The sequence below is a fragment of the Colobus angolensis genome, unplaced genomic scaffold, assembly GCF_000951035.1.
Source record: "Colobus angolensis palliatus isolate OR3802 unplaced genomic scaffold, Cang.pa_1.0 Scaffold9, whole genome shotgun sequence".
Taxonomy (NCBI): Eukaryota; Metazoa; Chordata; class Mammalia; order Primates; family Cercopithecidae; genus Colobus; species Colobus angolensis.
The window spans coordinates 10,480,745-10,495,784 of NW_012122931.1; the positions used below are offsets into that span (position 1 = coordinate 10,480,745).

General features: G+C 50.1%; 1 protein-coding gene across 1 annotated transcript in view; it reads left to right on the forward strand.

Moving 5' to 3' along the window:
• GOLGA1 (golgin A1) overlaps nt 1-15,040 on the forward strand; it is a 74,921-nt gene that overhangs the window by 54,074 nt on the left and 5,807 nt on the right. The window contains 7 exon segments of the mRNA XM_011931386.1: nt 160-255; nt 1,238-1,387; nt 2,073-2,168; nt 9,417-9,506; nt 10,359-10,461; nt 10,592-10,746; nt 11,482-11,625. Of these exon segments, the coding sequence (XP_011786776.1) occupies nt 160-255; nt 1,238-1,387; nt 2,073-2,168; nt 9,417-9,506; nt 10,359-10,461; nt 10,592-10,746; nt 11,482-11,625 (834 nt within the window).

Here is a 15,040-nt window from a genome sequence, read left to right on the forward strand (position 1 = left end):
GGCCTCCCAAAGTGCTGGGATTACAGGCTTGAGCCACCGCGCCCGGCACATTTTTCTATAATGTACCTGTTTTATTTAAATCACTTTGCATTTTAAAGCTGTTTGTTACCACTCTTCAGCTTCTTGTGAACAGAAAGAATGCTTCTGCTTCCCTCTCAGGTAAGAGAACTGGAGCAGACCTTGCAGGCCTCTGAGGAGCAGCTCCAGCAGAGCCAGGGCGTCGTGGCTGCCCAGGAAGCTCAGATACAGGAGCTCGTAAGTGCTTATTGGAGCTGCTGCATTCCAGGCTCTCTTAATACTTTCTCTCCAGGCCTTTGTAGATGCCCCAAACTCCTTCCCAGCTTCAGCAATGGTACCTGGACCTGCGCATAGATACAGTTCTTGTGCTGGATGTGAGCAGGCCAGCAGCAGGGGGTGGAGGGAGTCAGGACCTACTGGTGGGCCTGAGTTACCTGGGAGGTGGACCAGCAGCTCCTTTCCACCTTACATCCCACCTTCCGGTCCAGCCTGGTCCTGGGGCTGTCAGAGGTGTCAGCTCCACTAGGAGTCAAGCCTCAACTTGCAATCACGGGTAGAGAGAACACGCCCAGACTCTGGGGAGAGGATGGCAAGGGCTTGGCCTGTCATCACAGGCCAGGTGTGGTGTGCAGTTAGAAGATAGGGAAATCAAACCAGCCAGCATGTATTTCATATTTGCCATGTCCCAGGCACTGTGCTCAGTGCTCTGCACGTGTTTTCAGTTAGTCCTTGCAGGAGACCTGAGAATTATGCACTGTCATCCTCATCCTGTAGACGAGGCAAGCTCAGAAAGATTGGCTCAGTAGCCCACAGGCTTGAGTAAATGGCAGAACCCACATCTTTCTTGTGTCAAAGCCCTGTTCTTCATTGCTGTATTATATGGCCCCCCCAGTATAATTTCTCTCCAGGGAAAGCCGCACCACTGAGGCAACACTGAGTAGTGTGAAGGAGGCCTGTGTCTAAGGACTGGCTGGTGCCCAGAGCTGTCCCGACACACCTTGAGGATGGAGTGATGACATCAAGACTCCGTCTTCCAGACAGGCCAGGGTCCAGGAGCAACAGGCAGAGCCTGCAGGGGGGACCTCAGCAACGCCAGCGGGGAGGGGGTCAGGAGAGAGTTGTTTCTGTTGGATACCCATCTTTTCACCGAGGGCCAGACTACGATCCCCCACTGGAAACCATTGTCACCCTGACTGACCATCCTCTGGTCTCCCCGAAGGTTGCCGCCAACCAGGAGAGCAGCCATGTGCAGCAGCAGGCCCTTGCTCTGGAGCAGCAGTTCTTGGAGCGCACCCAGGCACTAGAAGCCCAGATTGTGGCCCTGGAGAGAGCGCGGGCAGCTGACCAGACCACTGCAGAGCAAGGGATGGTGAGTGAAGAGCTGAGAGAGGGTGGACCCAGGAGCACCAGGGTCCCACACAGCGAAATCAGCCACGTGCTTGACCTCGCAGCACCGCCTCTGCACTAGGAAACCACTTTAAAGGGCAGTTTTTTTTTTCTTTGAGACAGGGTCTCACTCTTGTCACCCAGGCCGGAGTACAGTGGCATGATCACAGCTGACTGCAGCCTTGACCTCTCAGACTCAAGTGATCCTGCCACCTCAGCCTCCCGAGTAGCTGGGACTACAGGCGTGCACCACCCCAGCCAGCTAATTTTTTTATTTTTTGGAGAGACAAGGTCTCACTATGTTGCCCAGGCTGGTCTTGAACACCTAGGCCCAAGGGATCTGCCCACCTCAGCCTCCCTAACTGCTGGAATTATAGGCATGAGCCACTGCACCCAGCCGAGAGCAGTTCTTATCTTTCCAGAGGCACCTGCTCATGAGACTGGATGTAAAAAGGCTGCTTTTTACAAAACTCAAAACAGATAGGTTTTATTTTTCCTTGGGCCCACAGAGACTTCCTACTTTCTGACCAGTCCCCTCTGCTTCTTCCCATTGCTTTTAAAATGTATATTGTTCCTCCCTATGCCTTCTTCCTGGTCCATGCTCCCTGTGCCCAGGGAAATATGGTAGTGAAGACTTTTCTTTTATATATGTTCTTCTAAATTGGCAGCGACAACTGGAGCAAGAAAATGCAGCCCTTAAAGAAAGCAGTAATGAATATGAACGTTCTTTACAGAATCACCAATTTGAACTAAAGAAGCTGAAGGTATTTATTTAATTGAATCAGAGTCTCATAAAAGTGTTCATATTTTCTACATGTGTATTTAGAGTGCCCCACTTCTCATACTTACAGTACAGGATGAGTAGAATTAGCATTTGTTCAACAGTTCTGTTAGGCATTGGCCAGAAATTGCCACTTCATTAAGTTCTCTTAGGGATCCAGGACAGTAGGAAGAATTGTGTTCATTTTGCAGTTAGTGTCATTGAGGTTCTGAGGGTAAACCATTTGTGCAAGTTGCATAGTTGGTTAGAGGTGGTGCTGGTCTGACTTCACCCTACCACAGAGGCCAGACCTTCCTCTGTGGCATCAAAAACTGCTTGAAAGTCATGCTGTCAAAACACTGCTCTTGCTGATATTTCCAGGGAGATCTTAAAACCAGGCCTTAAAAGATGATAAGGACCTTTGTTTTGCTTGTTTATGTCAGGGACCGTGTACAGAAATGAAGAAACAAGCTGCTGGATTATTACACTTTCTCTTCTGCAAATTTGGAGCTTTAATCAGATGATGCCTCTTTCATTCCCTAATCATAACTGGATAAAAAGGAGGAAAGATTCAGTCACTTTCTTACATGCCCCCAGACTCCCCTGGCCCCTTTCAAAGCATCCTGGATGATGGGACGTTGTAGTACTTGCCCGGCTTGGTCATGACTCAAAGATTTTATGGATCCTTTGGCAGCGATCTTCTCCTGGAGCGTCCGTAGCTGAATGCCTGCACCTAGTAAGCTTCCAGTAATCAGATCTGATGAGTGACATAGGTGCTAATGCAGTAGCATTGCATCATGTGGAGCATGGACTTTGGAGTCAGATTTTTTTTTTCATGCATTCCTTCAATAAACATTTGAGTATCTGTAAGGGCCAGGCATCACTGTAAGTGCTGGGATGTATTAAATAGCAATGAGCCAGTGTGGTGGCTCACGCCTGTATTCCTAGCATTTTGAGAGGCCAAGGTTGGTGGATCACCTGAGGTCAGAAGTTTGAGACCAGCCTGGCCAACATGGTGAAATCCCATCTCTACTAAAAATTCAACAATTAGCCAGTGTGGTGGTGTGTGCCTGTAATCCCAATTGGGAGGCTGAGGCAGGAGAATCACTTGAACCTGGGAGGTGGAGGCTGCAGGGAGCCAAGATCATGCCACTGCACTCCAGCCTGGGTGACAGAGCGAGACTCCATCGCAAAAAGTAAATAAATAAAATAAATAGCAATGGAAAAAAACAGGTGAAGTTCCTTTCTTGTGGAGTTTGTAACTAGAGATGGTAACCAAGTTACAAATAATGATAAATGCTATGAAGAAAATAGAACAGGGCAAGGACAGCCAGTGGGGAGGTCGGGGAGGAGAGGGCTGTTTTCCGTATGGAATTAGGGAAGGCCTTGATGCTGGCAGAAGGGCCTGCAATGTGAATATTTGAGGAAGAATATTCTAGACAGAAGAAATAACAAATATAAAAGCTCTGAGGCAGGAAAAAGCCTGGTCTGTTCAAAGAATAGCACAGAGGCCAGTGTGGCTGCAGCTGCTGGCCAAGGGAGAGCATGGCTGGTGGTGAGGGGAACGTAGGCATTAGGAAGAATCATGGGAAGCCCTGGCAGGCTTTTTTTTTTTTTTTTTTTGAGACAGGGTCTTTCTCTGTTGCCCAGGCTGGAGTGCAGTGGTGCGGTAACAGCTCACTGCAGCCTCAGCTTCCCAGGCTCAAGCAATCCTCCCACTTCAGCTTCATGAATAACTAGGACTACAGTTGTGCAAAATTTATCAATCTTTCTTTTGTAGAGACAGGGTCTCGCTATGTTAACCAGGCTGATTTTAAACTCCTGTGCTCAAGCGATCCACTCTCCTTGGCCTCCCAAAGTGCTGGGATTACAGGCATGAGCCACCGCTCCTGGCCAGCCATGGCAGGTCTTAAGCAGATAAGTGATGTGAGAAGTTTTGTTTTAAAAGGATTTCTCTGGCTGCCTGTGAAGAATGTTTGGTAAGGGAGGCATGAGCAGAAGCAGGAAGACTGTTTAGGAGACTTTTTAGGAATCTAGGCCAGAAGTGACTAACACATTAGTGGTGGACTTGGGAAGAAGTATTCAGACCAGGATTTATATTTAGAGATGGAACTGTTTTGTTTGCTTTTTGTTTTTTGTATATGAGATGGAGTCTCACTTTGTTGTCCAGGCCAATGTGTAGTGGAACTATCTCAGCCTACTGTTACCTCAACCTCCTGGGTTCAAGCAGTTCTCATGCTCTACCTCCCAAGTAGCAGGACTACAGGCACATGCCACCATGCCCGGCTAATTTTTGTATTTTTGGTAGAGACAGGGTTTCACCATATTGGCCAGGCTGGTCTCGAACTCCTGACCTCAAGTGATCCACCTGCCTTGGCCTCCCAAAGTGCTGGGATTACAGGTGTGAGCCACCATGCCCTGCCTGAGATGGAGCTTTTAGGACTTAGGAATGGGAGAAAAATAGGAATTGTAGATGGCACCTAGATTTGGTTTGTATAACTCGGTTTCTCCACTTCAGCGCTATTGACGTTTGAGGCCAGATGGTTCTCTGTTGTAGAGGTTCTTTGTTGTAGAGGTTCTCTGTTGTGGTGGTTCTCTGTTGTGGAGGGTCTCTGTTGTGGAGGGTTCTCTGTTGTGGTGGTTCTCTGTTGTGGAAGGTTCTCTGTTGTGGTGGTTCTCTGTTGTGGAGGGTGTCTGTTGTGGTGGTTCTCTGTTGTGGAGGGTGTCTGTTGTGGAGGGTGTCTGTAGTGGAACTTCTTTGTTGTATGTGCTGCAAATATGCATGATAGGCTGCTTAGGAGCATCTACCCACTAGATGTCAGTAGCAGCCCCACTTAGGACAACCACAGTGTCTCCAGACATTGCTAAATGTCTCGTGGGGGCAAAAGCACTGCTGACAGAGAACCAGTGGGGTAACTGAATGAACTGTGTATGTACCATTCACTGAGATGGGGGTCTGGGGAGATATGTCAAGAGTGGATTCCATTTTGGGCATGTTGAGCTTCAGAGGCCTACCCAACAGGCAGTCTGTAGGCTGACAAGTCTGGAAATTGGAGCAGATTCTGAGTAGATATATAAGTTAGGAAGCCTGTGTGCCTATAGTCCCAGCTGCTTGGGAGCCCAGGAGGCGGAGGTTGCAGTGAGCCAAGATCACACCACTGCATTCCAGCCTGAATGACAGAGCAAGAACCTATTTCAAACACACACACCCGTGCACACACACACACGCAAAACTTTCGGAAACCATCGATCAGCATAGCTCATAGGCAAAATTACAACCAAATGGCTATCAGTGAGTGCAGATAGAGAAGAGGGTCGAAAATGAATGCCAAGGCCACACCCACAGGCAGAGGCTCAGAACAAAAGGAGGGGCCAACAGAGAAGACACCAAAGGAGCTGCAGATAGGGTAGCAGTAAAAGCAGGTGCATGTGGGGCTCTGGAAGTACAGGGCAGAAAGCATTACAAGAAGGACTGAGTAGTGAACTCTCAGCCTCCCAAGTAGCTAAGATCACAGGCATGCACCACCACACCAGGCTAATTTTGTATTTTTAGTAGAGATGGGGTTTCTCCATGTTGGTCAGGCTGGTCTCAAACTCCCAACTGGTCAAGAAAGGAGACAAAGAGCTGACCGTTAGATATGGCGAGCCTGAGTTTGTCAGCAACGCTGGGAAGAATAGTCACTGTAGAGTCGTAGGGGGATATGGTTGACGAGAGCAGGTTAAAATGAGACTCGAGAGATGCTTCCACTTGCAGTAAAGGCAGACTAGGTAATTCAGACCAGCTCACCTGAGGACTCCCAGACAAACTGGCCAAAATAAGAGAACATCTGCTTGTAGGAGCCTGCAAGACAGTGAGGAATGGCCCATCCCGCCCAGGGACAGGAATCCAGCGTGCAAAGCAGCTTTTGCCCTGGTGGTATCTGCTGATCCTGAAGAGGCTGGAAGTATATCTCAATTTTTCATAGTTTCTCAGAGTTAGGGGAATAGAAATTGGAGTTTAATTTTTATTAAAGCTTGGATCCAGCCTGGGAGATCCTGGAAGCTTTGGTTAGGCACACCACAGGACTACACGCTAGGAGTAAAGTTGGATGGGAAGTAACCAGCATCCCATCCGCACCCTGCCCCCAGCTTTGATTGCACTAACTGAAGGACATGGGTGGCCCAGGAAAAACCCGTGAGCTAATTTTGGATTAAAACGATCCCAGGTTATTAGTGCTCCTGGGTGACTAGAAAAAACAAAATCAAAGATAAGCAAACAAAAATACAAAACAACACGAACAAAAGAAACAGACTCACAAGGGCTCAGATATTATATGCTTACTATGTTTAAGGAGATAAAAGACAAAATTAAAAATTTCAGCAAGATGTGAAATAGTTCTGTTATTTTATTATAGTTATAATAAAAGACAGCAGTTTTAAAAAAGGAATCAAATAGAATTTTAGACCTGAAAAATAGAATAACTGAAATTAATAAAATAAATTACAAAAGGACATGAAGAAGCTTTTTGGTGGATGGGTATTTTTACTATTTTTATTAGGGTGATGGTTTCATCACAGTTCATCAAGGCACACACCTGTAGTCCCAGCTACTCAGGAGACGGGGGCAGGAGGAGCTCTTGAGCCTAGAAGGTCGAGGCTGCAGTGAGCTATCGTCACAAACTGGACTGCAGCCTGGGCGATAGAGCAAGAACCCACTTCCAAAAACATAAAAATTTAAATGTAAACATATAGAAAACTCCTATATGTTTACATTTAAGAAATACACTTCCTTTTTTTTATTTTTATTTTTTTGAGATGGAATTTCTCTTTTGTTGCCCAGGCTGGAGTGCAATGGCACGATCTCAGCTCACTGCAACCTCTGCGTCCTGGGTTCAAGCGATTCTCCTGCCTCAGCCTCCCAAGTAGCTAAGATCACAGGCATGCACCACCACACCAGGCTAATTTTGTATTTTTAGTAGAGATGGGGTTTCTCCATGTTGGTCAGGCTGGTCTCAAACTCCCAACCTCAGGTGATCTGCCCACTTTGGCCTCCCAAAGTGCTGGGAATACAGGCGTGAGCCACTATGCCCAGCCTAAAAAAGACTTTCAAATAACCCATAGGTCAAAGAAGAAAAATCACGATGGAAATTCTGAAATATTTTGAAATAAAGCTGGGCACAGTGGTTCACGCAGCCAAGATTGTGCTATTGCACTCCAGCCTGGATGTGACAAGAGCTAAACTCTGTCTCAAAAAAATAATAATATATTGAAATAAATGATTTTGTAAATAGTATGGATCAAAATTGGTCGAGTATAACTAAAGCAGTGCATGGAAGGAAATTTCAGTCTCAGTGTCATCTCTTAGGAAGAAAGCCTGAAAATTGAGCCACGTATGCATCTCAAAAAGTCAGAAAAAGGCATAAATCAAACTCAAGGAAGAAATAACAAATACAAGCACACAAATTAATGAAATGGAAAATAAAATGTCACCGCTGGGCGCGGTGACTCAGCCCTGTAATCCCAGCACTTTCGGAGGCCAAAGCAGGTGGATCACCTGAGGTCAGGAATTCAAGACCAGCCTGACCAACATGGTGAAACCCCATCTCTACTAAAAATACAAAAATTAGCTGGGCATAGTGACGCATGCCTGTAATCCCAGCTACCTGGGAGGCTGAGGCAGGAGAATCGCTTGAACCCGGGAGTCAGAGGTTGCAGTGAGCCAAGATTGCACCATTGCACTCCAGCCTGGGCAACAAAAGCAAAACTCTGTCTCAGGAAGGAAAGGAGGAAGGGAAGATGGGAAGAAGGGAAGGAGAGAGGCAGGCCGGGCACGGTGGCTCATGCCTGTAATCCCAGCACTTCCGGAGGCCAAGGTAGATCACCTAAGGTTAGGAGTTTGAGAGCAGCCTGACCAACATGGTGAAACCCGTCTTTACTAAAAATACAAAAATTAGCTGGGCATGGTGGCACATGCCTGTAGTCCCAGCTACTCGGGAGGGTGAGGCAGGAGAATTGCTTGAACCTGGGAGGCAGAGGTTGCAGTCAACTGAGATTGCACCGCTGCATTCCAGCCTGGGCAACAAAAGAGAAGCTCCATCTCAAAAAAAAAAAAAGAATGGGACCCTGTCATAATAGCGAGGACTGCTGAAGCCTGAAGTGGATTATTTGAAGGTGAATAAAATTGCTAAGCTCTGAGTGAGACGAATCAAGGCCATATTTAGTTTAACAGTCTATTTGTTGCATCAGCTACTGAGAAGGGTGTGCTCAATCTTCCACTATGATGGTAGATTTGTCTCTTTCTTCCTTTAGTTCTGTCTGTCTTCGCTTCATGTATTTTGAAGTGCTGCTATTAGGTGCACATATATTTAGAATTGTTTTTATCCATGCTCTTCAAAGCAGCCGTTCCCTAAGCCCATCCTGGAGAATCATCCCCAGGTGCAGAGGCAGCCATGCGTGGGTGGCCTGGCGGTTCCTGCAAGCTGCAGGCCCTGCTTTATGCCACAGTGAACCTAAGCAGGCACCGTCAACCCCGCCTCCCACAGTGCTGGATCTTATGTGGCTCTGAGGCACTAGCACAGACTTTGGAGCCACAGAGACTCTGTTCTGTCCTGTCCGTCTAGCCCCTCACTAGCTGATGCTTGAATCCATTTTCCTGTAGCCTTGACCTCCCGGACACAAGCAGTCCTCTTACCTCAGCCCCCTGAGTAGCTGGCACTACATGCATGTGCCACCGTGCTTGGCTAATTTTTCTTATTGTTTATAGAGACAGGTCCTCGCTGTGTTGCCCAGGATGGTCTTGAACTCCTGGGTTCAAGTGATCCTCCCACCTCAGCCTCCTGAAGTGGGGGGATTGTTGGTGTAAGCCACCATACCCAGTCATTGTTTCTTACTCTTTCCGTAACCAATTGTTCCAGTCCCCCACTCCATTCACGTGGCCTGCAAGTCTGACTTCTTGTTCTTGGCTACTGTCCTTAGACCAGCTCTTCAGGATAGGCCTGTAGCCTTGGTGTGGGTCCTGGCGGGGGTGCTTTTGGGGCAATCGATCCTCAGTGGTGTGCCATTTCCAGAGAAGTTGGTGGGTTGCCTGCCAGGACAGCTCTGAGAGGGATACTGAAGGCATGGCAGGGAGGGGCCAGGCTGGGAGCCTGGGGAAGTGGGGAGCATGTTTTTCTGGCTCTGCAAAGCCGTGCCCTGTCTGCCGGGCTTCTTGCGTGGCATACAGCTAAAAAACTGTGAACTAAGTGTTGGGGCTTGGTGGTTTTCTGCATTGTAGGAAGAATGGAGCCAAAGAGAAATTGTGAGTGTCGTGATGGCTCAAGCACTGGAGGAGGTGCGGAAGCAAAGGGAAGAGTTCCAGCAACAGGTGGGCCCTGTTTCACGCTGAGGGGCGATGTCCCCTGCAGTTGCACGAGCAGCAGGCCCATCCTGCCGTGGGACTGTCAGAGAGGCCCTGCCTCTCCAGGGTAGGGGTAGGAGACACAGGGCTCAGGGAATGCAGTCAGCTGCATGGGCCGCCGTGCTCTCTGGGAAGCTGGTAGACAAACGTTATAAAGAAACCCTCACCCCATAGGATGCCCTTTTCTGATTTTTCAACTGTTATTACCTGGAAAATGGTCCATGCTCAGGGGCCTACTGGGCTCTGATTCTGTGAGGTGGCCCATCATTGCCCACCTGCCCCAGAGGCCATGGAAGGTTGTGTTGAGTTTTTGCAGGAAGTAAAGGAAAGCCTCCCTTGAAGGTAGACTTCACATCTGACCCCAGGGCTTCTAGTTAAGTGGCTGTAGGTCTTTGGTAAGTCCTTAACAAATCTGAGTCTCCTCTGATGAGGACTCTAGTCCTTCTACTTACACCTCCGGGAAACTATTCTATAATGAGGTAACATATATCAAATGCGTGTCTAGTGTTGGGGATGTTGCAGGCACTCAGGAAATGGAAGTTACGACAGCTTGTTGGGCTGGGCAGAATGGCCATGTCTCTGGTTGACCCACTGTTGGCCAGGGGGCAGTGGGAGGCAACTGCCCCTGTGCAGGGCCCCTGCCAAAGAGAATGGATTTGTGCACGGTCATAGGAGCAGAGCTTAGCTGGGGGTTTGCTCCAGGTTGTGACTTCAGGGAGGGATTCATGGTGGACTCTGGAGAGCGGGAAAGTGGAGATTTCTGTGGGAAGATGGGTTCACTGCTGGCAACCTTCCCTCTTGTCGATTTTTCTCTCCAAGGCAGCTAACCTGACAGCCATAATAGATAAGAAGGAACAGAATCTGCGGGAAAAAACCGAAGTGCTTCTCCAGAAAGAGCAAGAGATTCTCCAGCTGGAGCAAGGTGAGGAATCTGTCCCTGGCTGAGCCTTCTCTCCTTTTCAGGCCCAGCATCCTGCCTTGTGACAGCCTTGCCACCAAGCAGCATGGAGTCACTGGGCTCACAGTGCCCCCTTCCTTCCTCCACAACCTAGGTCACAACTCTGCCCTACTGCAGATGCACCAGCTGCAGGCCGAGCTGGAGGCCCTGAGGACCCTGAAGGCAGAGGAGGCTGCAGCAGTCACGGAGGACCTGCTGAGGCTGCGGGGCCCATTGCAGGCCGAAGCGCTCTCAGTCAGCCAGTCGCACGTAAGTTGCAGCCGCGCCTGCGTGGGTGCTACAGCAAGATGCAGGGCAGGTGCTGAGAGTGCCCCCGAGGAGGCAGCAGTGGGGACCCACGGTAGACAGGACACTCCCCTGCATGGAGGGTCCTTTCTTTAAAGTAGGGCACTCAGCCAGGCGCGGTGGCTCACACCTGTAATCCCAGCACTTTGGGAGGCCGAAGTGGGCGGATCACGAAGTCAGGAGATCGAGACCATCCTGGCGAACACGGTGAAACCCCGTCTCTACTAAAAATACAAAAAATTAGCCGGGTGTGGTGACAGGTACCTGTAGTCCCAGCTGCTCAGGAGGCTGAGGCAGGAGAACTGACGTGAACCCAGGAGGCGGAGCTTGGTGGAGCCAAGATCGCGCCACTGCACTCCAGCCTCGGCGACAGAGCGAGACTCCGTCTCAATAAATAAATACATAAATAAAGTGGGGCACTCATATGGCTAGGAGGCCGTGAGTCCTGAAGAGCCCATCACAGATGGCCCTTGTCAGTAGGCAGGGAGAGCAAGCCCTTCATCCCAGCAAAGACTTGTCGTGTGGTTAGTTGTGGGCATTGGGCTTTGGATCTTCTCCAAGAACTTACTTCCTGGCCAGTTGCCTATTAGATCACAACAGCCCACACCTAAAGGATGAGTCTAGCTCCCCTTCCCTGTACACCTGTGGCTCAACTCCACCTTACCTTTCCTGGCTCTCAACGCTGCTACCACCTTGTAGGTGACCTCGAGGGCCATGCAGGACCCTGTGTTCCAGCTTCCACCTGCAGGAAGAACACCAAATGGTGAGGTTGGGGCCGTGGATCTCACGCAGCTACAGAAGGAGAAACAGGACTTGCAGCAGCAACTTCTGGAGAAAAATAAGGTGAGGATGCCCTTTGCATGGCTGTTTCTGTCTCCACCAGGTCCCCGCTCTCAGGCCTAAAATGACCCAGTCCATCCTCGGAGGTTTTTACGGTACCCCTTGCACCTCCTGGGAACCATGACCTCTCTCACCCAAAGGCCTTCCTCCTGATCTTCTGTTCCTCCTGCACTGTCCTCCTCCACACCCTCCCCAGTCCTCTTCTCCCCACCCCCTGGAGAACTGGCCAAGTATTAGGCTTGGGCAGCTGCAAGCCTGCGTGTTCCCTGCCAGCTCGGCTGTCCCCAGGCAGGCCATAGCGACAGTCCTCTTTCCTCTGTACTTCCTTTCTACAGCTGTGGAAGGACAGCACTGATAGCTGCCTTTAAGGGTTTGTTTGGGTGGGAGGAGGGGGGTATGAAATGAAGGTGTTTGTTAACTGTCCTATAAACTTTATAAACTCTCTGGTATTTGGTAGAGGCTCAATAAATGTCATGGTCCCCACCCCTCACCCTGCAGCCTTTTCACCTATATAAATGCAGGATCTCATTTAATCCTGGTTCTTAAAAGTGTCCTGTGAAGCTTAGTATGCCAGCCGGCTGTTGCTCTGGCCTGAAATTCTGCCCCCAAATTGTGTGTGTGTGTGTTTAGATCTTTTACAAGGGGGAAAGTGTTCATTATGTCTAATATAAAATACGGAATCTTTGCACGGTGGCAGTATCGTAGCCAATGAGGTCTATCCGAGGCGCGATTATTGCTAATTGAAAAAAAAATACACACAGAAAAGTGCACAAAACAGATGTGTGTCTCAATGAATTAACAGAAAGCAAACCCATATAACCACCCTGATGCGAATCAGGGCATTGCCAGCATCCCAGAAGCCCAGCCCCCTGGGCCCCTCACAGCCCTGTCAGTCACTCCAGCCCAGCCCTTCTGGCAATGACTGCCTTGCTTTTTTCCCTAGTGTCACCTCAGCTCGCATTGCTCAACGCCACAGTTTCGTTGTGCCTGTTTGTAAATGTCCCATGTGCCCCTAGGACCTCTGTGTCTGGAGCCTCTGACCTTACCAGCTGTGCTGCCTTCCTGCCTCCTTACTCAGCGTTGGGTCTGTGTCTGTCTGTCTCGGGACCACTGCCTTCCCGACACCTCTGGTTCTCTGGCCTCTCTCCCTTTCCTCAGACTGTCCTAGCCGAGCTCTGGTTAAACCTGGGCTAAACTCAACTCTTCCCTGCTCCCTGCCGGCAGCCATGGAGCCAGACCTGGCTGGAAAGTGCCATCACCTGGGCATTCAGGTCCCCTCGAAGCTCAGGACCATGGTCCTGCGGGCAACCCAGTGTTCCCCGCAACCCCGCTTCATCCGTGGGCCTTCACGCCCCTCTGCTCCTAACCCCAACTTCATGTCTACCTTGTCTCCTCTCTTCACCTCAACCCTGCCTCACCCGCCCTGGCACTCCCGCCTCCTGCTTCTCTGAGAAGGGATGTGCCACAGCCTCTCCTCTACCCTGTTCCCTCACCTCCCCAAGCACTATGCCAGCCGCCTCCCCCTTCTTGCCTAGGTCATTTTTTCTTGGAGTCGTCCCATCCACTGAGAAGTGCACTGTCATGCAGGCGCCTTATGAAGGCCCTTGGTTGACACCCCTTTGCCCTGTTGCTGAGGCTCTGCTCAGCTCCCGTGCTGACAAGTTGAAACTTTCTATATCTGCCATCTCCATTCCCACTCCTCATCTCTCAACCTTTCCCCTACCATGCCACAGAAAAACGCTCTTGTCAAGCTCATCAATAACATCTGCATTGCTAAATCCAGAAGGCAGTTCCTACTTTTCCCTCTGGCCTGTTGGCAGCCTTGGACAGGCGCCTCTTCCTCCTCCCGAAGCTCCCATCCATGGCCTGCTCCTTCTCCGTCTCCTCTGATGGGCCAGTCTCCTTCCCACTGCCACCGCCGTGCGCGGGGGCAGCCCTCACAGCTCTTCTCTGCACTGTGCGCCCTCCTCTGCGATCTCACCCATGCCCTGTGCAGCTGGTTCCCCTCCCTGCCTCCTGCCCAGATGGCTCCATGGACGCTAGCCTCACAAACCCGTCTCCACGTGAGCTCTAAGGTGTCTGAAACTCAAAACATCCGAAAACACACTTCGGCTTCACTGTGCTCCCTGGCTGCCATGGCCACCTTTCCCATCTCAGTAGATGGCAAAAGCCTTGGAGTTGTCCTGTCTGCCTTGGTTCTTTCTCCACCGGCATCCAGGCTATTAACAGATTCCTTCAGTACCCCCTTCGCACATTTCCCAGAAACCACCACTTCACATCGCTGCCACCTGCTTCAGGTTACCATTGTCTCTTCTCTGGAAGATGCTGTCAGACTTCTAACTGGTTTCCCTGGCACTCTTCTCTTAGCCCTCTGATGACTTCCTATCTCTTGATGAAAGCCTGAGTCCTTGCAGAAGCCCGCAAAGCCCTGTGTGGGCCCCTCATTACCCCTGCCAGCTGAGCCCCTCCTGTCCTCATCACTCCCTCTCAGCCACAGGGGCCTCACCTCCCATCAAGTACCCTCTGACCTCAGGGCCTTGGCACTTGCTGAGCCTTCCATCTGGAAGTGCCTTCCCCTAGTCACCCTCACTTTCTTTATGCCATCCCGACCAGCCTCACCACCAGAACCCCACCCCTTACCATGCTGCCTCTTCGTGCCTCTTCATACTCCCAATACACTGTGGATTTGATTGTTGATTTTTTTTTTTTTTTTTTGAGACAGTCTCCCTCTGTCACCCAGACTGGAGTGCAATGGCGTGATCTTAGCTCACTGCGACCTCTGCCTCCTCGGTTCAAGTGATTCTCTTGCCTCAGCCTCCAGAGTAGCTGTGATTACAGGTGCCCACCATCACGCCTGGCTAATTGTGTGTCTGTGTGTGTGTTTGAGATGGAGTCTCTCTCTGTCGCCAGGCTGGAGTGCAGTGGTGCAATCTCAGCTCACTGCAACCTCCGCCTCCCGAGTTCAAACAATTCTCCTCCTGCCTCAGCCTCCCAAGTAGATGGGACTACAGGCACATGCTACCACACCCAGCTAATTTTTATATTTTTAGTAGAGATGGGGTTTCACCATGTTGGCCAGGATGGTCTCGATCTCTTGACCTCGTGATCCACCCGCGTTGGCCTCCCAAAGTGCTGGGATTACAGGTGTGAGCCACTGCACCTGGCCTGTTTATTGATTCTTTTCTTTTCCCCCCAAGGGTGAACTTTTGTCTTTTTTGTTGCCGTTTCTCCAGCCCCTAGAACAGTGTAGGGACTCAGTAATTATTAGATGAATTATCGAGTGAGAGAACCCAGGAAACCAAATAACATAAGATAAAGTAGGCCGGGCACGGTGGCTCAAGCCTGTAATCCCAGTACTTTGGGAGGCCGAGATGGGCGGATCACGAGGTCAGGAGATCGAGACCATCCTGGCTAACAC